Below are 24,888 nucleotides of genomic sequence, written 5' to 3' on the forward strand. Positions count from 1 at the left end.
GCAGAATTTCTTAACAATAAATCAAAACACAAGCTCATTGCCAGCTGTCACTTTACACGATCGTGCAAAGTTACCCAATTTTGACTAATGTTTAATCATTTTTTACACAGTTATGGAGGAACTGATTCGGCAAATAACCTTCCTGGTGGACGAAAACAACTACATTGACGAAGACGTGGAACCGACGGTTCCGTCGGCCAGCGCCCCCAACACCCTGGCCAACTTTGCGCCGGAACCGCGCGTCCGGAACATCAGCCCGGTGGCGGCCGTCACCGAGAAGATCATCGAGATGGCCCGCACCGACGACGGTAGCAACTTTATCGAAGATTCCGGCAAGAAGCTGAGCGCGTCGACCACGCGCTGTCAGGCCCTCCGGCTGGCCGCCTCCTTCCCGGTGGCCTGCGATGAAAATGGGGCATTCGAGCCGACTCAGTGCAACGGAGACACGTGCTGGTGCGTGGACGCGGCCGGAAATCAACTTCCGCTGTCGAGTACGTTCAAGCGGGGATTCCGGAACTGTCTCTTCACGCCGATCGATGCGGTGGAGATTGAACTGCACTTGACGAATCAGCACCAGCGATCGCTGCTGAACTTGTACGAAGTTCTTCGGAACGATTTGACCGGACTCATCGGAAGCATCTTCGACAACTATCGAGTGCACGAGAATCTCGACGGAAGCGTCATGCTTCGGTTCGATCTCATCGAGGACAATAAGGTGGACGATGCTTTTGCCATTGAAGAGATGGTCCGTGACCATGCCTTCGTAATGTACCACGGAGCATTGATAGCGGACGTAACCCAGTCGCGATTCTCGCACAAGATCTCCACCAACCTTCCGGTTCCGCAGCAATCGTCCGGCATTCCGGAAAACACCTTCCAGACGATCGTGTTCGTGCTGGCCACGGCGTCCGCCTTCCTCGTCAGCATCCTCGTCGTTTTCGTGATGCTCAAGCGGGGCAAGAACAAGATGAAGCACTACAGCAACGGCAACCGGATGATGAGCATCGGCGCGGACAAGTACCTGGACTACAGCTCGCCCATCTTTGTGCTCAGCGCCAACGACAAAAAGTCCCTGCCGGATCAGCACCGGACGAGCACCGTGCCGCCGCCACCGGTGACGCCCGGAACCAACTGAGAGCCTAAGAGATCTGGAAGCCAAATACACGTTGATTGTTGTTACATAACCTAGAAACGAATGGAACAAGCTTACTCTTGCAGAATCGAACCCGGTGGCCGGTTTGATTTCCGTTGGATTTATGTGTCGACTTTTAGAGAAAACAAAACATTTCTTTCCAATCCAGTTCCAATTTTCATCCAGTTTTTTTTTAGAATTTGACAGATCACAACGTTTAACGACCATCACACGCTAGAACGAAACCAGACAAAGTTGGGTTAAAATCAAAACAATTTACAAAACAAAACCACGTGGGCCAAACTCTTTCCCCTCATCCCTTGGATGTGTAAATAAGCAAATCAAAACAAAAAGGAAAACAAACTATTTTTAAAACGTAAAAACAAACTTTTCCCCTCAAACGTAGACTCTCCCCTTTAATAGAAACGTCCTTTTCTCCTTCTCTCTTCCCCTCTCTTTACTAAACACCTCTCGACTGCTTAGAGTAAAAAAAAAGTATACCTAACGTTGGAGTAGTCCTAGCACTTAATATTGCATAGTTAAAAAAAAAATGGTTAAGAGAATTGCGAGTGGCTCTGGTTTTGCACCTGGTTGTTACTTTCTCTTCTTTTCTTTTTAAGTTTTGGGAGCGGTTCTCTTTATCACCTCTTTTTATGCTGTACCTACTTTGTTTTAGTGTTTACCAACAATCAAATTTGCGGCGCGTAATCAGGAAGTGTAAATAGTTGGACAAGTTTTGATATTTAATAGAGGAAGGATTTGAATAAGAAGAAAAAAAAGGTAGATTTTCCAGTTAGTAGGTTAGAGATGCGCGGTGTCCCAGACATCGCGATGCTTTTATTTATTTATTTCTTCCCGCTTGTTAGTGACCGATGAACAGAAACGCGAAAAATCATTACAAAAAAAAAGTTGTTTTGGAAAGACTTGAGGGCGAGGATAGGACAGAGTTACGAAAAAAAGGAAAAAAATGAAGCAAAAAAAAAATAATCGATTTAAAAATATATGCTGAACTGAGCCTGTAAATATACAATGACACACGAACCCAATGTATCACTGTGACAAAAGTTTATGCTCCATTTCAATGAAATTGAATAAATTAGTTGAGAAATATAAAAAAAAAATCTTGTTGTGTTTGCTGAAATAAAATGTATCCGAACCTTCCTGAAGTTTTCTGTTAATATAAAAAAAAATAAATAAATTTAAATCAAATAAAACACTTAAAATCAAAACAATAAGAAACAACCGAGGAAACAACTATAAAAAAAATCTTAAATTCAAAAATTCAAAAAATTCAAAAAAGTAATGATTCTAATATTCTTTCATTCTGAACCTTTTGAATTTTTTTTATTGCACTTTAGGATTTCAGAAATAAAAAAAAATAAAAGTTTCCGAATTATAGAATTTTTTAATTTTAGAATTTTATCTCAAATTTAATAATTCTAAGATTTTATACTTGGCTAGAAATTTAAAAAAGTTGACATTCTTCAAATTTTTCATTTTCGAATTCTTAATTGACTATTCTGAAATTCCAAATTCTAAAGTTCTGAAAATCTAAAATTTTATTTTCTAAAATTCTAGGATTCTAAAACCTAAAATTAAGAAACTCAGAAACTCTTATACCCTAAAATCCGGAAACTCTTAGTTTCTCAAATCTTAACATTCTTAAATCATGAAAAATAAAATCTAGGCCCAGTGCAAAAACTATGATTTAACTTCAGTGACAAACCGTGTTGTTAAATTTTCGACTAGAAAGCCTTATTCTAAAATTCCATAATTTAAATGTTCTAAAATTCGAAAATCCCTAAATTCTAAAATTCTAATGATCTGATTTAAAAATTATTGAATTCTAAAATAATAAAAATATTTTCGAATTTTAAAATTCCAAAGGTTTTAAATTTCAAAATTATGAAATTTTCAATTTCTAAATTCTGAAATTTTCAATTTCTAAATTCGGAAATTCCAAAACTCTAACATTCTAGAATTCAGAAATTTTAAAATTGTATTGTTCCAAAAATCCAAATTCATAATCATAAGGAAATTCTTAGATTCAGAAAATGCATAAATTCTAAAAAAAATCAGAATTCTTATTTTCTAATCTTAAATTTGATTTTTTTTTAATTTTAGAATTCAAAAATTCCTAAATTATTTAATAAATAATAACTCTCAAACTAAAAAAAATCCGACTTTTTTTAATTCTCAAATATTTTAATTTTGATTTTTAAAATTCCATCATCCTTAATTTCTAAAATTCAAGAATCCAAAATTCCAAATTCTTAAATTAAAAAATTACGAAATTTCAAAATCTTACAATTCTTAAATTTTAAAATTCTTAGATTATTATGCTCTGAAATTCTTACAAATTCTTTAATTAAAAAAATATTTCTTCATCCATAAAGTTTTTCAAATCTAAAATTCTCAAGTATCCAAACACTTAATTTTAAACACTCGTAACTTAAAAAACTTTAATTAAAACTTCAAACGAATATTTGTTTTTACATAAACAAATACAACTAAAATCAAGACTTAAATCGTCTTTGATACAGTTTAGTTTACACACAAGTAAACAATTGGGTCCTAAAATGAAGCTTAGATTGCTGATATTATTGTTTACAGCGATAAAGCTTATTTTTCTGAGTACAATGACCCTTTGTACGACCACAAAGAGTGTAAAATGGATTTTTAAATCAATTTTGAAAAATTAACCTCGCGGTCCTTCTTGACAGAAAAGCTCCTACTTGACAGCTCGTTCCAAGGGGACCATAGTTGATCCATCGAAAAAATGTTGTCTTGTCAAAAAAAAAATTTGCATTAAAATGAAAAAAAGTGATCAGAAATGGTTTTTGATCGTGTTTTTTTACCGTTTTAGATAAAAATTGACTTAGGGCTTTAGTACCCACACAAAGAAAAAATACTCTAAATTTAAAAAGATCGTTCGTTGGATTAAAAGTTCGCGTTGGTGAATATTCGTAGAAAGTTCAAACTTTTTAATTTAAAAGTTGGAAAGTTTTTGATACTACCATGCACTTCTAGAACAAAATCGTTGTATCGGTAAAAGTTTTTTACTTTTATTATAAGAAGAAACTTTTTATGGCAACAATAAATAACATTTAACATTACAGTGATGATTTTCGAAAAATGTGATGGATTTTATTTCTATTTTTATTTTTATTGTAATATTAAAACTGCTGCTTATGCTGCTTAACCCACCGGAGGTCGCGTACGTGTACTTTGTACACAGTTTGTAAGGGCACTTGTAAGAAAGGCGAAAACACGCGACTTCCCGAAGGTTAACATCGCGGCCTACATTTTGGAGCGCGACAGCGATGTAGAGAACAGGGTGGTCTCGTTGCCGGCCATCATCAGGACAGGCTTGGAGGAGTTGGCCATTGGGTGTTGATTCGGGAAGGTAAGTCGACGTTTTCCAACTGGGAAGTGAAGCGCCTGAACCGATAGTTCCCGATCACATGGTCCTCCTTCGAGAATGGCAAGGATGTTGTCAGTTCATCCGGCCGATGCTGCGCCGTCGCGAGTTGAGAGTTTGCGGGCGGGAGTTTGCTGAAAGAGTTTGAAAGTAAATTTAATTGGCTAGACACTGAACACATTCTCAATACTCACCGGCAGTGTTGCAAAAGAGTGATAGAAAAGCTATCAATAGATTATCTCTGCACCAAAGATATCCGAGAGTATAGCGGCCGTCACTATAGCTTGTGAAATCTCTTCTTGTGTCTCGTGATTCCCAGCGATGTCATTCTCTCTCTATCACTCCTTCCCTATTCCTCGACTATGCGCTCTCACCGCTGAGTCTCTCAATCTCTCCGAAAACTGCAATGAGAGAACGCGAGATGGCGATTAGGAGCCGACCACGCATAACGTCCCGTTAAACTACGTTTGCAAAATTGGTTTTGTGGCGGCTTTTGTGGTTAAACGCTGTTGCGGTAGGATGATCGTGGGAGCGAGAATGAGAGAGAAAAGGAAAATGTCAATCGCGAGTGGGTAATCACGAAAACGTGTTCGGCTATGTTCGGCGCTGAGAGTTTCAATGAGGAGAGAAAAGTAGTTGTATTTGAGGCATGAATATTCAGGCGGGATAATTGTAGTTGCTGAGAGCTGCTATTTTGATATTTTAACAACCCTGCTCACCGGTGACTTCTTCGGTATTCCAGGTAGATGTTCTTGATCAGGTTCGTCGGATATCGCTCCAACCTCTGGAAGTAATCCGAGTACGACAGCTTCAGGACCTGCGGCTTTCGTACAGACGGTTCTTCCAGAACTGGTGCAAACTGTTCTTCCGGATGTTTATGTAATACTCGTCAAACATGTCCCGCACCGAGAAATGGACTGCGGACCCTCAGGACATCCCACACTGTCCCGTCATCACTTCCGGCACATCATGCTGCTGATGGTCGTAAACCGCCGGCACCGAGTGCAACATCCGCGCTGACCACCTCCGATCGCTTCTCGTCGTTTCCCTCTTCCGTCGGATCCTTCTCCTCACCGTTAAAATTAACTTTATCGAATACAACCGGTGCAAATTCACATCCGCATAAACGGCGTCCTACAAAAACAAACAAAATCAAACACAAACGCCACCAAACACCCAAGCTTCCTTCTCACCCATTTCGGTCGTGAAACAGCTGCAGATCCGGCAGGAAGCTGGCCTCATCCTTTTGAAAACCAACTTTCCCCTAATCCCTTAACCTTGTTCCGCACCATCCTCCTTCGAAGGTATCCGCGTACAAGTCCTGGCTACGGACGCGTTCTGTTTTGATTGATGTCGTGGACCACCACTCACTAACCACCGGAATCACCTAAACGTTTGTTTACATTTTGGACTTAGGCGTACACGGTTACACGAGAACGACGAAATGAAAGAAATTATACAGTCGAATTAAAAGTTAAAACTTTTAAATAAGTTAGCAATGAGATTTTCAAAAACTGTAGCAGTAAAAGTTTTCATTTTCAAAACAAGAAAAAAACTTTTAATGTAGCAAATTTTAACCACTTATTAATTCAAAAGTAAGTTACTTTTGTCATTACCATAATATTTTTTTGTGTGCCCAATTGTATACAATATGAAATTCGATCGTAACAATGAACACTTTTAGTGTGTTTGCAACATTTTACAGTAAAACCAGTTCAAAAATAATAAAAAATACATAACGCGCGATTTTTCATTTTTAAAATATCAAAGCTAATAGAAACTGCCATTTCTGGCATAGCTGGAAAAACTGCGAACCTCTCAGAAAATTAAATTCTCAAATTTGTCAATTAACATTATGGGTATTTTCTGAAATTTACTGATTTATAGAGGTTTGGTGCTTCTTGCAACTCTTTCTTGTTCGCTTACATCAGGACAATTTTACAGCAAATTAGGAAAAAAAGGCCTAAACCGTTTGTTTATCCTTTTCCGTTCCAATCCAACTGAAATGGAAGGTTTTGGTTTTAAAGTTTCAAATAAAATACATTTTAATGTTAACTTCAATCAAACGTACAAAACAAGCAAAACGGAAAAAGGCCCAGTAAAACGTGTTTGTTTTATCTTGAAAACTTCCCTGGTGGTTTGCGTCTTTGCTAGCACATTTCATCTAGACAGACATAATTGAGTTAAAAAGCAGCTGTTTTGAGTCTTCCCTCACAAGCGTGCGCGCACTTTGACATGTTTTGATCTGCAGCAGTGTTGTGTGATTACGTCTGTCCTCGCGTGTTCAAAACAAAAAAAAAAGTGCTTCACCGGATTTCGCCGGCCGCCGGAATCATGTCCAACTCGCACCTCTTCCTCAAGTCGGCCTTCCCGCGGGCCCCGCTGGCCAACGGCGTCGGCCGGTACGTGTGCCAGCTGCAGCGAATCACGCTCAAGTACTGCAAAAATCACGGCTCCAGCAAGGGAATGCGCGAGTTCCTGGAGAACGACCTGGTCGACTTTAGCCGGGCCAACCCGGGCGTGGTGGTGTACGTGAAGCCCCGGCGCCACCGGACGGCGGTCATGAGTGCCGAGTATCTGGACGGGGACCGGCAGTGGGTCAACTGTGGCAACAGCACCCGCGACGAGATCCGGAAGTGGGTTGAAGTGCTGCGGACGCAGGCCACCGGTGCCGCCGGGGGAGCTCGGTTGCGCAAGCTGTGGCACACGGACGTGCCGTCGGTGCAGGGACCGTGGACGCCGTTCACGCACCAGCACCCGTCGACGAATGTGGCGCAGTTTCCGAGTGAGGAGTTGGGCCGCGTGCAGGGACAACCGCAGACGGCCACCGAAGTGCTGCTGGAAATGTTCAAGGCACAGCAGCTCGAGAGCGGGGACAAATCCGGCAAGACGGAGGGGTCGTCGTAAGGAATGCGGTTGGAAGCACTAGTTTTATTGTTTATTAGATTGTATAATAAAAGGAAAATAATGAAAACTAGGTATATTCATTTGTTGTGTTTCGATCCGAAAAGTCCGATTAAATTGAAAATCAAATAAATATAAATATCGAAGCTTAACGGTATTTGTTGTATTCCGTCAAATTTGCAGAATTTCACTGTTCAAACAATAGGTTTACTTATCTTACAAAACTCATGAAAATAAGTTGCTTGCTCATTTCTTACTGATTTATTTACATTTATCTTTTTTTAATATTAAATAAGAGCGAGTCCACGAGCAAAGCATACCCATCTCGCATCGACCTCACCAATCTGCCTGAAATTTTTAGGGGTTGTTTGTACATATAAAACTAAATCGGGGCAAATTGGGACACAAAGTTTTAAGGTCAACGTCAAAAATCTTAAAAATTAATTTCAAATTGTTTTTGGAGTTATTGGCATTTCAGTGAAAAACTAGCAAAATTTTCAAACTCAAATAAAAAAATGTTCCATCCAGATATCAACTCGGTTCGAACTGCAGCTTGAAGGGAACATTTGGGACTACACTGAAAATACGCCACACTTTTTATTCAAGTGCCCAAACACTTGAATGATTGAATTAAGCCACATCATATACCCTTACCAAAAATCATGATTTTCTGAGTTCAATATCCCACTTTTCATACGATTTTTTGAGTTCAGGTACTACAACCATAAAAATGTTTATATCATCAATCCAAATCACAATCAAATGCAATGGAGCACCCACCCAACTTGACACACCAAGTCGATAAAAAATAAAAGCAGCCAAAAAATGTCATTGCACAACAGCTTCTTTATTTGAAAAAAATCGAAATCCATTTATATTACATGCATTGATTCCCCTAAATCAAATTGTCCAGTGATAATTTTATCATATTCATATTCCTGAGACAATTTCACAATAAAAACATGTATAAAAATGTTTATTTCCATTTTTTTAACCCTTTAAAAAATTAAAGTAAACAATTGGGTCCTAAAATGAAGCTTAGATTGCTGATATTATTGTTTACAGCGATAAAGCATATTTTTCTGAGTACAATGACCCTTTGTACGACCACAAAGAATTTAAAATTGATTTTAAAATCAATTTTGAAAAATTAACCTCGCGGTCCTTCTTGACAGAAAAGCTCCTACATACTTGACAGCTCCTTCCAAGGGGACCATAGTTGATCCATCGAAAAAATGTTGTCTTGTAAAAAAAAAAAATTTGCATTAAAATGAAAAAAAAGTGATCAGGAATGGTTTTTAATCGTGTTTTTACCGTTGTACATAAAAATTGACATAGGGCTTTAGTACCCAATTCTAAATTAGAAATTATTAATCCATGAATATTTTTTTATCTCTTCGAATTTTGCATTTTGAGCGAGTTGTAGCGCTATAACCACGGCATTTAGTGTTCAATGTCCCATCCCAGAGGGTCCCGGAGCACCTACACTTCTTAGCATGGTGCTTCCGACGATGCATTGCTGTAACATCAATCCAATTCAACGAATCATCCTTGCGGATAACTTTACGCAGTTGGCCTGGCCGTTTAGAAAAGAATGATGTTGGAAGTAACAACATGGATGCTTCCGAAAGAATGGCTGCGCTATGGTTAGATTAAATAAGATTAGATTCCGCATAATTTTTTAATATTTTACTGTATCGAATACAGTTAAATAATTATATAAACGTTTGTAGCTTATAGCCACATTTAAATTAGTAAAGCCGAGAGTAAAGCCCATTTTCTGATTTTTTCTTCATCAATACATTTTTGCAAACAAGCATAGCGAGAAGAAACTTCAAACGTTTCTGTTCATTTTTAGCTGCGTGACCCGTTTCTTGACCTTTACTTGAGCATTTTTTTAAAGCCTTTTAAAAATTAAATAGAAATATGATAAAGTTTGCCCAATAAATCGAACATAAAAATAAACACAGGCTATATATAGGACCCAGTTGCGAGTCCCATCATTCATTATGTACATCAGCAGGGCTTCAAACTAAACTTTACTTGAATATTGAGTAAACCCACAAACACGTGCAACAAAGTTGTCAATTCGATTTGACATTTCTGACGGCAAATGCTTTTGTTTGGATCCCTCCGTCATTCCGATTCGATTTCCCCCAGGAAAAACGGTTCCCGGCTCGTTCCAGGCCACTTCCGAACGGTTCTATCCCCAAACTGGGTAAGTTTTTCAAGACTTGAGTGTGGTCACGATAAAGACAAAAAGATTTTTTAGCCGATCGCCGATCAAATAGCCGCCATGTCCGGACCTAACCTAAACCTGGACTACGATCCGCTCGAGGGACCGTCCACCCGGATCTGGAAGCCCAAGGAGGAGTTGAGCGAACGAAAGCTCGAGCACTTGAAATCGTTCATCGGCAAGTTTATGGACAACTTTCTGCGGTGGAAGGCCGAAAGGGCTGCGGCGTCGAATAAGGAAGGAGAGGCAATTCCCGAAACAGGTTCCGAACGCAGTAGCGACGAGGTCAAGCAGAAGCAGAAGGACGTGGGCGAAGCGTCGTCCGCGAGTAAGATGGCTTCCATGGAGCTGGACCGCGAGAAGTTGGAAACTATCCGGAATCTGTCGCGGGAGATGGGCTCGATGTTGGGTCCGGAACAGAAGGTGGCGTGCGGGTTACTGTTCAACATGGCCATGAAGGAGAACATTTTCTCGTCGGGCCAGCCTGACGAAGGGCAGCTGCAAAAGATACAGGGCATGATCCGCGAGCTGAGTGCGAACTTGCCGAGGTCGCAACGGTTTGTCTTCGGCGCGGTGTGCAACATGGCGATGCAAAAGTTCCGGCAGCAGGCGACTTACCGCGGCGAGGAAAAAGAGCAGGCTCCCGTCGATAAGGATGATATTGAATTTGAGCTGGATTAGCTGGAAAAGTGTAGAAACAAAATGGATTTGTTATTGCGCTATTGAAGACAAAATAAATGTGCGCGTTCTGTACAGTGAATGGGTTTGATTTGCTTACCTTCTTTCTCAGTTGGCATTGATTGTTACGATAAAGGTGTGCACTTTTACACTGAAATTTGGAATTGCCAAATCCGCTTGTTAAGATAGAACATATTCGAGATAGCAATAAATATTATTAAAAAAAAAATCTTAGAAAAAATTTGAATATTATTATATTTTTGCATTTGGAACGGAATACGAATCGAAATGTTGTTTAAAAATTGATTCGAACTAACTGAGTAAAATCATCATAGTAAATCATAATTATTATACTAAAACATACACATTTCTAATGAAGCGTGTAAATTATGCTTTGACAGCTCATCAAAAACGAAGAAAATTAAATTAAAAAAAACGTTAGTTAATCCACCTTAAGGTGGTTGGTGCCTTCCTCGCATTCATGTTGTATTTTAGGTTGTATTTACAAATTAATTTAAGAGTTTTTTTTTTATTTTTTTCATTTATTTTTTATAATTATTGGTTTTACTTGAACAGCAATTTTCAATTCTTTTTTTCACCAACTCTCCAAAATAAAGGAGAAAAGTCCCATGAGTTATATATTTCAGAAAAAAGTTCGTGTAAATCTTTGTCGAGACAAAATGATGCAGCAACATAATTAATACAGATTTTTTCCAGAAGAGACGCAGACACTGCTTAAGCAATGTGGCAACCGGGCGATACGCATGCAAGGGGGTGTGGCTGCCAATCCCCCGCATGGTCAAACCAAAATTCCTACGCATGCTGCGCGACTCTCGCGCGTAAGCAAAAAGATCCGGCCTTTGAGGTTATGCAAAAATCACCCTTTTTTGTAGCAACAAAAAAACTTTTTCTTGGCATAACTTTAAAAGTACTTCATTAAACAGAATAAAATTTAATAGGGTCTTAGGGGACCCCAAAACGAACAGAATAAGGCGGATCCGGCCAAAATCGGTTCAGCCAGTTCTGAGATAATCGTGTGGAAAAAAAATCATGTCTACACACATCCCCACAGACATTTGTTCAGAATTTGATTCTGAGTCGATAGGTATACGTGAAGGTATATCTAGGAGTTGTATTTAAGAAGTTCAATTTTCGAGTGATTTTATAGCCTTGCCTCAGTGAGGTGAGGAAGGCAAAACCTGATCAAAATAAATCCTTCTCAGGTTTTTTAATGCGCAATGATGTGTAAGACAAAAAAATAATTTTTAATTAGCTATCAAATCATATCTACACGTTAATTAGAAATGTCCGTGTTTTAGTTAAATAATCCTTAACGTCATGTTAGAGTCTAACCAAAATTGCTTGGTTCTGTAGTTTTGCTCAAAACAAAACAAAAGTTCGTGTAATCATTGAACCGTGTACGCATCTGTCAGATTTCTCTATTGTTCTCTTTTGCAATTTTGTGTTCGTCGTGAAGTTTGAAAACGGACAAGGCAAGATAAAGTTTGTTAGGGAGTGCTCTTCAAGTTAATTTGGACAAATTTCCTTTTCCAGACCCCAAAACTATGGACACTTCGGAAGCGGCCACCGGACCCGATTGCTCGGTAATTGACGCCGTGAGCCAGCTTGAATCCAACGTGAATCAGCTTGTGACCGCCTGCCGGGAGTTGACCAAGGATCTGGAAACCTTCACGGAGGACCAGAAATTTCGTCCTGCCGGAGCTGCCGGCTGGTGGCTGCACCGATTCCTAGAGGCGAAGAAAGAGTTCGAGCAGTACGTCGAGGAATATGAACCCCTCGACGAGGACAACTTGGGCGGCGAGTGGGAAGTTACGACGATGAGAAGGTTGCAGGACCTGGCAGAGGAGATACTGGAGAAGATTGGCCTGGTCTGCGGCCAGATGGAACAGTATGTGGATGCTGCCGGTGAAGAGGACGACGAAGAAGGTGACGATGGCATGAGTGGTGATGTCGAGTCGGATACCATTTCCTCTAACGATGAGGAAGACTACGAAGAGGAGGTTAAACTTCCTGTGCGAGGTCGGGGACAGTAATTCTTTGCGGTTATCGTTTGTCAATGATTTAATATTTGAAAGAAATTGTGGCAAATGGGCAGTATTCATGATTGCTGAGAGTCGCAGGACTCTCGCCCTTTGCTATTAGTAAGTATCCAGCAAAGCAAAGTGTATAGCATGCATTTGATACTGTCAACTCCCATTCGGCTGTGTTCTCGTCGCTGTCATGTTGTAAACTGGAGCCGAGGGGGGTCCTGTTGTGAATTCTAGTTGGAGGTGGTCCGAAGATCATTGAAGAAGGTAGAATTCGCCATCACCCAAGACACGAAGGCACGAAGGATAGACCATGTCTTGGGGGGTGAAAGGATGATAGGATTTAGTGATAATACCACAATTTTAATATTTGTCTTTCTCTCTTATTTCAGACAAAATGTCTGGTCCGAATCCAAGGTGTTGCAGAAATCTTCCACTATACAGAAGGGGTCTTCCTTCTATCATTTCCTGTATTTTGAAAAAAGGTGGTGCCCCGAATGTGGACATATAGCTTATCACATTTACTCCATACGGTGTGAACGTGACATGCTGTATGTTTGCAATTGGTGCATTGGCTATTTTCAAAACAAGATAGATGTTTACTATTCTTTTAAGATACAATTTAGTAAAATCTAAAATCTATCCATCTATTTATTTTGCTATTGCTATAACTTGTCCCTTACCTCACAAACTTTAACTACTCTATTCTTCAAACTTGGAATCGCAATACATTATTGTAGAAATGTAACTGCTGAAAAAAATTGGTAAGAAATTTGGGCATAACTGTTATTAATATGATTAAAGGTACGTTCAATCTGTTTTATTATATATATTAACTTTTCTAGTTTGCTTGTCTTGTCCCATATTTCACAACTTCAGTTGTTTTCTTGTAAACTTCTCGTTACAAGTTGGTATTTCTGTCTAGTTGCAAAATAAGGTTTCTTTATTCTTTCTTTCTGTGTTAGTCTGTTCCAATGTTCGATTTTATTTTACATTGTACTTATCCCATTTTTTTCTCTTTTTCTCTTTCATGTACCTTGCGAGCATACGATGACCGAAAAAGTCATTGTATCAGCCAACACACGTGTATTTTTCACAAAGCCGCGAAACAGAACAAGTATTTTTATAAGTGCGTGAATAACAATCGGTCGTTGAAGCTCAAAAAATGTGAGAACAATATCGCGCCGTGGTTCAGTGATAATAAGGCGAAGAAATTAGACGAAGATTCCGCATGAAGAATATAGCGGAAATTATGTGTTAATTGCACAATGAGTGAAGGTTTGAAGTTGACACTATCAAAAGGGAATGGTAAGATGCAATAGTAATATTGCTAGGTTTGATAGTGTCAAAAGGTAAGATTAAGGAATAAGGATTATATGAAACTATATTGTCATAATTATTGTATTCACTGAAATATCTATCCGCTTTCTACCCCCAATGTGTCCTGCACTGGGGGTGCCTGGGGTAACTTCGAGTTGACCTGGGCCGCCCGAGGAATTATGTCGTAGGTGGTTCGTGTACTTCTCACTCACCTCTCCTCGCGGCAAGGTTTTCCGTAGGTCTACACTCGAACATGCAACATGGGACAGCATGAATCTTCAGCTGAAGCCGGACGAATGTATTCCGAAATTACAGAATTACAGAATTACAGATTTAATATTTGAAAGAAATTAACAAAACAAGTTGTGGCTGATTAAATTGAACAAAAATCGGAGTTTCTGCCTATGCTTAATTTTGTTAATAAATTAAAAGAAAGAAAAAAACTCTAAGCATCCCATAAAAAAAAAAAAACAAAATGATTTATTCCGAAATCATAAAATCTTTTAATTTTGTAATTTTTAAGCAGTTGCATAAACAATTTGATGCCGGAACTTTTCCGAAAAAGATTTGGTACACCCTTACCAAAAATCATGATTTTCTGAGTTCAATATCCCACTTTTCATACGTTTTTTTGAGTTCAGGTACTACAACCATAAAAATAGTTATATGGGTTGAACTGAAAAAAATCGTATGAAAAGTGGGATATTGAACTCAGAAAATCATGATTTTTGGTTAGGGTGCACAGGATTTACACGTCTGCTAAGTGTGCAAAAAAGTTTGATCTATTTTAGCGTGTTCACAAATGTTTAAGCTCAAAAAAAAGCTTAAGCCCAAATGTAAAAAGTAATTAAAGTAATTTAACCGTGTACGCATCTGTCAGATAACCGCTATTGTTTTCTTTCGCAGTTTTGTGTTTACATTGCCAATTTCGAATTTAAAACGATTTTTTTTTTTGTTGTTCAAAATTTGCTGGAAAACGATGCAAAAATGCATCAGATGATGGACCAGCTTTGCGAGGAGATTGAACTGCTCAAGGAACGGTTCGACAGTATCTGCGAAAAGCTGGCCGCTGTTGACGGAGCGGTCGCCGAGATCGAGGCGTTGTTTGATGACGAAGATTATGGGGGTGGAAGTGGGCACTGGGGACAGTAGGGACAAGATTTGACTGATTTTTTTAAACGTATTTGAAACAAAGTTAATTTTTTACTACTGCCTTCAAGGACAAGAAAGCATATCACTGAAATAAGCTCTTGTAATCTAAATGAAACAGAAATAAAATGTGATTAATTTGGAAAAAAAACACCGAAAAACCGTTGTTCTTCCTTAGAATTTCATTTAAATTTTCTTTTAAAGTAGTGTAACCCAATTTTGCTTGAAAATTATTGAACTAATTTTACCGTGTACGAACCTGTCAAATCACTATTGTTTTCTTCCACATTTTTGCTGATTTTTGTTTTCGCCGCTGATCCTGAACCAGAAACGGTTCAAATATTTTTGTAGGCTACAATTTGTTCATAATTTTGAATTTTCCCAAGAATCTGATCAACCAACTCAATTTCCAGACTAAAAAACAATGGACACCTCCGAGGCGAGCGCAGTGGCCGACCTTTTGGAGCTATTGCCGCTAATCGCCGAAGTAAATCGTAACATTTTGCTGTACGATGACTTGTGCACGGCTCTGAATGGTTTACTGGAACACTGGCACCAAGTTGACGACGTCAGAGAATGGAAGTTCGCGGAAGTCGAGGCCTCCGTTGAATTGTGCCAGGATCAATGCCGCACAACGAAGGAAGTTTACGACACCTATGTCAGCAAGGTGATCATTTTCGCCGGCAAACACGGCAGTCAAAATTGGGAAATTTTGCTTAAGCAGACCGAAAAAACGAGTGAAGGGATAATCAAAATGTGTGAGCGGATGGAAGAGATCAAGGAGGAGATCAACGAGATCGGCGAGCGGGTTGCAGCTTTTGGTGCGGTTGTTTTTGAACACGGAGAAGACTTCGAGGTCGAGACATGGTCCGATGACGAAGATTATGAGGCTGAAAGGGACCAACCGAAGCGCCAACGGGGACAGTAGGAGAATGGTGGTGCTGATGTTTTTTTAAACTCATTTGAAACAAAGTACAATACAAGCTGTGACAGTTGTTAGTTTTATCCCTACATTTATCAGAATAAAAGGAAAATAAATCAAACCTAGATCAAAACTGATGGAATTTTGTTTTATATTGTTCTCTATTTTTTATTTAGATCTCCACGAAAACCAGAAATTTATCTCATTTGTTTTTTTTTTTTTTTATTGGGCTGAAACTTTTTTTTTTCTTAATGACCAAAGAAGGCATTTTGCTTCATTGGTTAGTCCAAACAAACCTTCCACACAATTTTGGCAGCTGTTTCACACGAAAATGGTATGTTAATATTCGGAAATCTGTATCTCTGGAATGGATCTGATCGAGACGATGTCTTCCGCAAAGTTTGCCGAGCTTCCGTGGCCTTGAGGTTACGGGTTTCGCCTTGTAAGCGGAAGGTGATGGGTTCGATTCCTGTCTGGCTCGGCAAAGTCAGATCCCTTAAAAGAGTAAATGGAGCCAAACATTTCAAAAGGGCACAAAACTTTTGTAAACAATCGTGTATCCCTTTCACTCAAATGACAGTTTGCATAAGGTGTGAGAGGGATACACTCTTGTTTACAAAAGTTTTGTGCCCTAATGAAATGGAAAGCACGAAATATGCTCACTGGGAATACTGACCGGTAGGGGATGGGTTTCGACTAGCGGCAGGCTGGGTTTCCAATCCAGAGGTCGTGAGTTCGATTCTCGTACCGGGATGATGAAGTTTTTTAAAGTTGCACCACCCTAGTCACGAAATATTATAGCTGACAGAATCCTTCTAGAACGGTGGAACATTTCTACTAGAATGCTGTAAGAATATCCACTCTGTAAGAACTCTGCTAGAATCCTGCGAGAACGTCGTGACTGGGACTGGATGCACTAAAAAAATTTTTTTTACTAACTTTGTTTTTCACAAAAGGTAAAATTTACCTCGGAAATTACCAGTAAACCGTACTCGTAATATTTTTTAACTCGCGTTTTTTTTTTTTTGCAATCTGTTTGTTGCTTTCCTCACCCCAATAAGGAAAGGCTATAAAATCACTCGAAAAATGGACTTCTTTATTCGACCTCGTAGACCCACATTCACGTATACCTATCGATTCAGAATCAAATTCTGAACTAATGTCTGTGCGTGTGTCTGGATGTGAGTCCGTGCTCCGAAAAATATGCACACGATTATCTCCGGACTGGCTGGACCGATTTCGACCGTTTTGATCTCATTCGATCCGTCTTGGGGTCCCACAAGACCCTAGTTAATATTATGAAGTTTAGAAAAGTACTTAAAAAGTTATGCTAAAAAAACGTTTTTAGCGAAACTTCGGAAGATTGTAAAAAGGGTGGTTTTTGTAAGAAAACCCGTCATGCTATATATTGTTAGATAGGTATTTGAAAGACCTTTCCAACTCGATCTGACAACCCTATCAAAAGATATGAGCACTTAAGTGTTATTTATACACTTTTTTGAAGCCGGATCTTTAATATTTTGATGAAAAAGTTGTTCGGATCTATCATGCAAATGATCGTTAGATAGGTAATCAAAAAAACTTTCCAACAAGCCCAAAAGATTGAAAATCTGACAACCCTATCAAAAGTTATAAGTACTTTAGTGTTTTAAAACACTTTTTTTGAAGTAGGATCTCAGATATTTTGATAAAAAATAAGTGTTATTTATACACTTTTTTGAGGCTGCGTATCGAGGTTTTTAAGCGAAGATGGCGTTCGAATGGTGAACGCCCGAAATGTCAAAATCACGCAGTGGTACCAACATTACGGAACAAGTGTGCCATGGCATGACAGCCACATTTTTTTTCTAATGTTGGTGCTACTGCGCGATTTTGACATTTCGGGCGTTCACCATTCGAACGCCATCTTCGCTTAAAAACCTGGATACACTTTATGAATGCGAGGAAGGCACCAACCACCTAAAGGTGGATTAAGTAACGTTTTATTATAAATTTTAAATTAAAAAAATAATGCGAAATTATCACTTTTAAATAGTTGTACCACAGACAACAGACGTTTGGGCTCGATTCTTCCCTTGTGTAAATCATTGCTACAGATTTTTTAGTTGTGGCAATCCGTTTGTGGCGCTGCAGTCGCTTTGCCCTGACACATTGCCCGCTGTCAAAATATCGCTTTCCGCCTACTTTCATTTTGTTGGTTTTCAACGTTTGTAATCGTTTGTTCTGGTTCTGGTGTTTGAGGATCGCTTGCACTAGAAATCCGGTGGGGGAATCTGACGCGCCGGGGAGAACATTCAAGATTCGGGCCTTTGGTATGGCGACGAGGGTTCGCCGGAAGAGGCGGCACTTGAAGGTGGGGTGGGTTTCGAGGGCGTTGAAGAGGTTGATGCCTTGGAGGTGAGCGTTGAAATGCTCGTGGTAGCTGGTTTGTCGGTTCCGGAGATAATCTTCGGAATGTGGTCGTTTGGGGCCAAAACGTTAACGGGGTTGGCCGTGATAATAGCTCTTGCTGACGGCGCCGATGACATCCAGACTTTACCGTGTCATGCCTTGCTGTTTTTCCTTCTTCGACAGTTCCGGATTGTTTCGTTTCTGGTTCCGGTTCTTTTATCCTCCAAGAAACGCTTTCCCATCCTCCCGATTTCCACCGGGTCTCCTCCTTATTTTCGCTCACCTCTGTTGGTTTTGTTTATAAAAACAACCAGCAAGAATTTGACAGCCTCAAGCGCGGCCTTGCTTGCTGTGTTTAAAAAAGCATCAGATTAGACTTTTTTTTAATATTGATAATTAAATGAAAAAAAAAACTTCCATGTGCTTGTAAATCGTGTTAATGAATAATTAAAGTAGATTTACTATAGCATAAAAACATAATCTTTACCAATTAATTTTTTTTTTCGAAAAATTGAAATAATATATTTTTTAAACATTTTTGGGTGATGCATTTTCAAACACACCTTCTCAGAAAACCATCATGGCTGCTTTAGAGAGTGGCAATAGGCTAACAGATGGCGCTAGTAGATTAGCAGGATGCGGCAGCCATGTTTTTACACACGATTTTCAAATTATTTTGTTCTAGCCGCTACGTCTGTTGTCTGTGGTTGTACAGAGCGGATTCGTTAATTCGAGTGTCCGCTAAAAGAAAAAAAATAACTTGTATAAAACAAGTGCCACTTGGTTTATGTACGACCCCTTCGCCCTCAAAAGAGTGTAAAAATTTTAAGTTTTGAAAAGTATTTTAATTGTGAAATCGGAATGTTGTGAAAACTTCCAGATAAAAAAAATAATTGAAATGTTTATAATTTCTTACAGATTTTTCCGAACTTTCAATACAGCTTTCGAACTTGGGCTTATTTCGAAAACAGGGCTGTTCGGCATTTTCGAAACAGACCTGTGCGACATTTGCGGCGAAATAGAAAGAGAGCGAGAAAAAAGGAGAGAACGAGCGAACACCGAGCGAACGAGACGTCAAAAAGTTGGAGAAAAAATTTCTGAAAAAAACGCGATCGATTTTCACGACCGCCGCGGAACGGAAGCACCGGAGAAGAACCACGCAGGAACCCCCCGACCGACCGGACCCCGAAAATTAACCGTGCGTGACCAACCGGAAGTGCGTGTGCGTGTTTTTCTGGGCGAGAGTGCGTGACGGCGGTAAGAAAAGGGGGCTTTTTCTTTGCAGGGAAGATTTTTTTTGGGGCTGCTGAAAAAATAGGGAAAGAGGAGGAAGCACAAGGAAAAAAAAGTTGGCCGCGGATCGTCATCGCAGCAGGCGCCCCCTGGCGGAACGAAAGAGACGGAAATAGATTTGCGGATTCTCGGCTCGGCTGGCGGAGTTTTCTTGCTCCACGGGGAAGAATCCGGAACCAGGTTCTTGATTTTTGATTGCTTCTTGTGGGCAATTTTCGAGCGCAAGGGAAAAAAATTGCGTCTGATTTTTGCGGCTCCGCAAGTCAGCTAGGAAAAAAAGAAGGAAGAAAGGCAAGAAAACGAAGCAGGTCAAGAAGAAGGAAGAATCAAGAAGGTTGCTTGGATCTACGCGGAAATCTCCGCGCCGGAAGTGCTCGTTGCAGGAACCGAAGGAGGCTGCTTTTTTCTTAATTTCAGTGAAAGTTTCAAGTGTTTTTTTTTTCTTTTCAAATTTGACCAGTGAATGTTTGTGTGCAATTTCCGTAAAAAAAAGTAGAATCAAGCTAGTGTGAGTGATGGCGAGAAAAAGTTGACAGTAGGCAGGCAACAAAAATCGGATTAGACGCCCGAAAAAAAAAACTGCGACCACCTTCTTCCCGGATTACTTAACCTTTTCGTCCAGCCCCCAACCTCGTACAGGTGAGTCACTTTGCCCTCAACCTCGTTCCCTTTAACCACCCAACCCCCTCCCGCACTCGAAATCCCTTTTCAGAGACGGCAAATTTCGCACAAGTGACAGATTGTGCGGGGAAAGGTTCCTCCCCGGGGGCGGCCCCCCTCAAAACAGTGTGTGTAGAGATTTGCTGCCTCATCGCGGCTATCGATACCAACCAATACACACGCACACCCTCAAGCAAGCAAGCAGGACAGACTAGCGCGTCTAAGAATTGCCTTTTCTGGGAGCGGCGGCGGCGACGACGGCCGGACTCGCCGTAATTGGACCATCAAAACACATCCATCCTTGGACAGACACGGCAGGCTGTCCCGGAATCGAGCACATACGGACGCACACACACACAGTGGGAATCATAACCCTAGATTAACGAGCAATTACGGGGAAACTTGGGAGCAAACGGAAGCGTGGGGGGTTTGGGGTCTGTCTCATGTCAAATTTGTGGTGCTGGAATCTTGGTGGAACTAAAAATTGAAAAAAAATCATAGTTGTTCTGCCGTGACATAGCCGCAAGGGCGTTGAATAACTAGTTAATGTAAAATTAGTTAATCGAGAGGTTCTATTCTCTATGCATTTTAGGTACTTGAAGTTCACATCCGTACTAGGGAAGCGCTGTTTCGGTGACCAATTTAAAGCACTTGTCCTTCACGTCGGTGTTAATGAAGCACTTATTTTGCTTTCGAATTTTCTGCATTTTAAAAACATTTTTGAAAATTGAATTAAATCAAAGTTGGTTTTTCAGAATTGTTTATTATATGAACTTTTTATCGAATTCTAACTTTCCGTAGCACTGAATTTAACTTATTTTTTCTTATTATCTAATAGCCCACCTTTTAAACTGTTACACAGTCCAACAAGATGTTGTCTCTGTGATTTTTGTGGTTTTTTTCCCTTCTATTCCAGCTCAAAATTTTCTCTTACTTGTCACAATAATGAGCTACGCCCTAGTGCAGTTTATCTCCTTATGGTTTGTTCAAATATCACGTCCAATGATTTTAGAATGTATGAAATTTCCTTATTTTTCAAAATTCACTATTTTTCCAAAAAATTAAAACTCGGCTGCAAAATATTTGACCATAATTGCAAAATTGCAGGTTTTTGTCGCATGAAACATATTAAAAAAAATCTAGAAAATGACAAAAAAAGTATGTACCTATTTTTCCTGAATAGTCCTCATCAACTTTGTCAAAGCCACCAAATTGATAATAAAATTCCTTCAAAAGTTACAGATTTTCGAATATTTACGTACCATTAATGTATGGACAGCTGCTAAAATTGTATGGTGACTTGTATGGGTGCACCAATGACACAGAATAGCATTTTTGGTCATAGGGAAGACGTCCAAAAAGTTTAAGCCTAATCAATATATATAAATAAAATTCATTTCCTGTTTTGGTAGAGAATAGCTCACATCAAAATTGTAATTTTGGGGGCTAATTTTGATTGGATATTAAAAGTATTAAGAAAATATTTTCAAAGGTAAAAACCTTATAAATAAAGAAAATAACGAGTGACCCAAGTGGGTTGTTTGAAATTTAATAGAAAGTTTCTGAAACATTTTAAAACCCACCTCCGAGCTTTCGAGTAAGACGTCATTCAACGTCAAAAATGTTCGTTTTTCAAAACATTAGCAAAAGTAAAATAAAAAAATTGTAATATTCGAAAAAAGTAGAGAGCCTATATGGAGAGTCGAATTGTTGCTCTTCGGGCTTCAATCTAGTTGCCAAAACAGGGTTCCAATCGAGCGACAAGACCTTGTAAGAATCAGGTTGGAATTATATTTTTTATCAGAAAACAAGTATTTTATCATCAAACATTTTGTGAAACTTTGGTTTATATTGCTTTTATGTGATATCTCGATTTTCGATCAAACATATTCAAAACAAATTCCAACCTTAAACTTGCAAGGACTTGTCGCTCGATTGAAATCCAGAGAATAACATTTCGCCTCTCCATATAGGATCTCTAGAGAAAATATCATAGTTTTTAATGAACTTTTGACTGTCAATGTTATAGAACTGAAAATTTCCACAAAGCTTGTCGAAGACATCAAATCCCTTCATTGAAAACAGTTTTTGACTAAAACTATGTCAAATTTTGATTTTAGACAAGTTACAGTCCAGACTCGATATCCCAAGGCCAAGGAAAAATTTTATTCTGCTGAAACGCTCAACCATACCACAACGAAAAATTTCACTTCGGATAATCGAATCACAAAATATATGTCTTTTCGTTGTCTTATATTTGATTGTCGAGCGTATGACCCCTAAACTACTTTGAAGTGATTCAGAATATTTAATTTCAAGATGGTGGGCAAAATGGCGGTAATTACATATTGAAAAAATCGCGTCATCTTTTTCAAAACGTCCTATGTATAAAGAAAACCCATGGCCCATTGGCTGCTATGAAAAAAAAAAAAACTCTAGATTTGTAAACCACCACCAGGTGACTTGTAAAGAAAATGATTCAATTCTGGCACTAAAACTCAACTCGTTTCAATGAATCATCATTGCAGTTAATTTGACGCAATAGGCCTTGCGTTTTTTTATGAAAAAAAAATTTCAATGAAAAAATTGTTTTTCTATCAAAAAAATAAAACAAAATCAATATTATATTTTCACGCTGACATTTCTGTCATTCGTTAAATCAAATTATCAAACTCTCTTAAATGTTATGGGAATCGACTTTGAGCATAGATAAAAAGATATTTTGCTATATTTTGCAGCACCTCAAAAACAACAACAACATAGTCCATCGTCCATCGGTCATGGCACCCACTTCAACTGGGCTCGCTTAAAAACTCATAAAAAAAATTAAAAAAAACTGCCCTAATCAATCTTAGCTCGTAGCCTAGTCCGCACTATGCACACACTAAATTTACACGCAAAAAAGAACACAGTGTGCGTATGCGTAAATTGCTGGCATGCACCGCGATCAATGATTGAACAATAATAACAACAATAAAACGACCCAGAAGAACACCCACCGCGGTTCGGGAGACGTCAAAGTCGAGGAATTTACGCTCATATCGGCACTTAAGTTGCCCCTGCCGCTGTGTGAGTATGTGGAGAGTTCTTGTACTCACAAGTGTGAGTGACGAGCTGTCAACAAAACGTCACTCACGTGAGACTCGAAATTTCGCCGCACCAACAACAACAACGGCACTAAATTTAATATTGTTACGGTATCATACACACACAAACACACTTAGCCAGCAACAGTGTGTGAAAGTGTTTGTATTTGCTCTTCTTCGCATATTTTTTTTTGTTCTTTTTCGTTTGCAGAGTGTACTTTTCGCTGGTGTGTGAAATTACGCAAATCGTACACACGCACACCGAGAAGCTGAACTCGAGCTTCGTGTGGGAGAATGAGTGCCAGCTTAGAATGAGCGCTGGGTGCCACTAGAGTACGCTCCGCCATTTTGATTTTTATTTACATATTTGCCGTGGGTAGTAATTAGTTGGGTGTATTTTGATGATCCGAGGCGGTTGCGATAATTAGCAGGTTTATGAGAGTTTAGCGCAATACTTTGATCTCGCTTTGGTAGCGCTTAAGTGGGCTGATTTAGGGGAGACTTTGACGTCGGAAGGAAAAAGCCGAGAACGAAGAGCGGTGAGAAAGAGAGTGAGTGACCGAGTCGCTCACCGGTTAGGAGGTGTAGACAGGCAGGGCTTACATAATCGATAAGATTTTAAAAAATATATACAAAATCTGACAATGAAATCGTGAAATATTAATCTTAAGGATTTTAAAATGATTAAAAATTTTGTATTTTTCATTGCATGAAAGTAAGTAATTCATTTCCTATTGTTAAAAAAATATCATCATTTGTTTTTCCATACAAGTGTTCATACAATTTTTCAGGACGGTCGTAAAGAATGGTTCTTTATTGAATGTTGAAACTAGTCGTAAAAAAAATATATATAAATGCAAAAATCTTTAAAAAAAATACTCTTCTCTTACCTTTTTTATTCCAAGCCCAATATTTGTATTTTTGAGTTTCCGGTATTTTTTAATAGATTGAGGGAACCAAATTTGGCATAATTTGGTTGCCAAGATAGTGTCCACGTGGTTTTTGGATGGTCCCAAATGAGACAATAAATAAGATAATTATTAAATAAGAAAATCATGAAACCATTAAATTATTTAACTGTTCAAGAACCTATTTTTAAAACTTTCTAATTATGTATTTATTAAATTGCTAAATCATTAAAGAATTAAATTGTAAAATTATTAACTTATTAAATTATCGGATTATTGAACTATTAAAAAGAATATTTTGTCAATCATTTAGTTATTACATTATTACATTATCATGTTATTAATTAAAATATTATGATTTTTTTTAAATTATATTATCATTTAATTATTGTTTTAAATAAGAAATTATTATATTGTTTATTTTCATATTGAATTAATCATATATTATATTATTGAATTATTTAATAATATTTTTTAAATCTTAATTTAGTACATTATCAATGTATTAAAATAATTAATCATTAAATTATTAAATTAAATCATTTAATTAACCCGTTATAATTACATTTCAATGTTATGTCAACGCCATTAAATTTCTTAAAAAGTTTTTACGTGGTTTATGGTTTCTAGAATATCTGTAACATAAAATGATTCACTTTTTCCCAAAATGTTATCTAGTTGTGACTACCGTCTAGGGTTTTCTTGAAAAATGAATTATGGACAAGCACTTTGTCTTGGCT

General features: G+C 38.6%; 5 protein-coding genes across 8 annotated transcripts in view; all 5 read left to right on the forward strand.

Annotated features, from left to right (window-relative positions):
• The window catches only part of LOC120418386 (uncharacterized), a 67,509-nt gene extending 66,036 nt beyond the window's left edge, over positions 1 to 1,473 (forward strand). For both annotated transcript variants that reach the window (XM_039580760.2, XM_039580761.2), the window contains exon 9: positions 111 to 1,473. In XM_039580760.2, the coding sequence (XP_039436694.1) occupies positions 111 to 1,135 (1,025 nt within the window). In that variant the 3' untranslated portion in view covers positions 1,136 to 1,473. The remainder of the gene's footprint in view (positions 1 to 110) is intronic.
• A 5,300-nt stretch (positions 1,474 to 6,773) lies between these two features.
• On the forward strand, positions 6,774 to 7,530 carry LOC120418342 (39S ribosomal protein L43, mitochondrial). The gene has a single exon (XM_039580691.2). The coding sequence runs from the start codon at positions 6,888 to 6,890 to the stop codon at positions 7,458 to 7,460; it is 573 nt and encodes a 190-aa protein (XP_039436625.1). The 5' UTR covers positions 6,774 to 6,887; the 3' UTR covers positions 7,461 to 7,530.
• A 2,004-nt stretch (positions 7,531 to 9,534) lies between these two features.
• Positions 9,535 to 10,456, forward strand: LOC120418348 (uncharacterized). Its single transcript, XM_039580699.1, has 2 exons — positions 9,535 to 9,675; positions 9,730 to 10,456. The coding sequence occupies exons 1-2, from the start codon at positions 9,571 to 9,573 to the stop codon at positions 10,372 to 10,374; spliced, it is 750 nt and encodes a 249-aa protein (XP_039436633.1). The 5' UTR covers positions 9,535 to 9,570; the 3' UTR covers positions 10,375 to 10,456.
• Positions 10,457 to 15,142: 4,686 nt separating this feature from the next.
• LOC120418361 (uncharacterized) lies at positions 15,143 to 15,930 on the forward strand. The gene is made up of 2 exons (XM_039580721.2): positions 15,143 to 15,235; positions 15,302 to 15,930. Exon 2 carries the CDS (start codon positions 15,313 to 15,315, stop codon positions 15,814 to 15,816), a length of 504 nt encoding a protein of 167 aa, XP_039436655.1. The 5' UTR covers positions 15,143 to 15,235; positions 15,302 to 15,312; the 3' UTR covers positions 15,817 to 15,930.
• Positions 15,931 to 19,260: 3,330 nt separating this feature from the next.
• Positions 19,261 to 24,888, forward strand: part of LOC120418357 (serine/threonine-protein phosphatase 2A 56 kDa regulatory subunit epsilon isoform) — a 61,943-nt gene continuing 56,315 nt past the window's right edge. The window contains exon 1 of one of the 3 annotated variants that reach the window (XM_039580713.2): positions 19,261 to 19,458. The gene's annotated coding sequence lies outside the window, so the exon portion shown is untranslated. Of the gene's footprint in view, positions 19,459 to 19,510; positions 19,675 to 19,985; positions 20,134 to 24,888 lie in introns of those variants that run through there. The other 2 variants (XM_052711312.1, XM_039580710.2) reach the window with 2 other exon arrangements.

This window comes from Culex pipiens, chromosome 1 (genome assembly GCF_016801865.2).
Source record: "Culex pipiens pallens isolate TS chromosome 1, TS_CPP_V2, whole genome shotgun sequence".
Classification (NCBI taxonomy): Eukaryota; Metazoa; Arthropoda; class Insecta; order Diptera; family Culicidae; genus Culex; species Culex pipiens.

Coding starts and splice junctions, on each gene's coding strand:
- LOC120418342 (XM_039580691.2), top strand. CDS start 6,888: ATGTCCAACTCGCACCTCTTCCTCAAGTCGGCCTTCCCGCGGGCCCCG.
- LOC120418348 (XM_039580699.1), top strand. CDS start 9,571: ATGCTTTTGTTTGGATCCCTCCGTCATTCCGATTCGATTTCCCCCAGG. Junction 9,676..9,729: donor CGGTTCTATCCCCAAACTGG/GTAAGTTTTTCA, acceptor AAGATTTTTTAG/CCGATCGCCGATCAAATAGC.
- LOC120418361 (XM_039580721.2), top strand. CDS start 15,313: ATGGACACCTCCGAGGCGAGCGCAGTGGCCGACCTTTTGGAGCTATTG.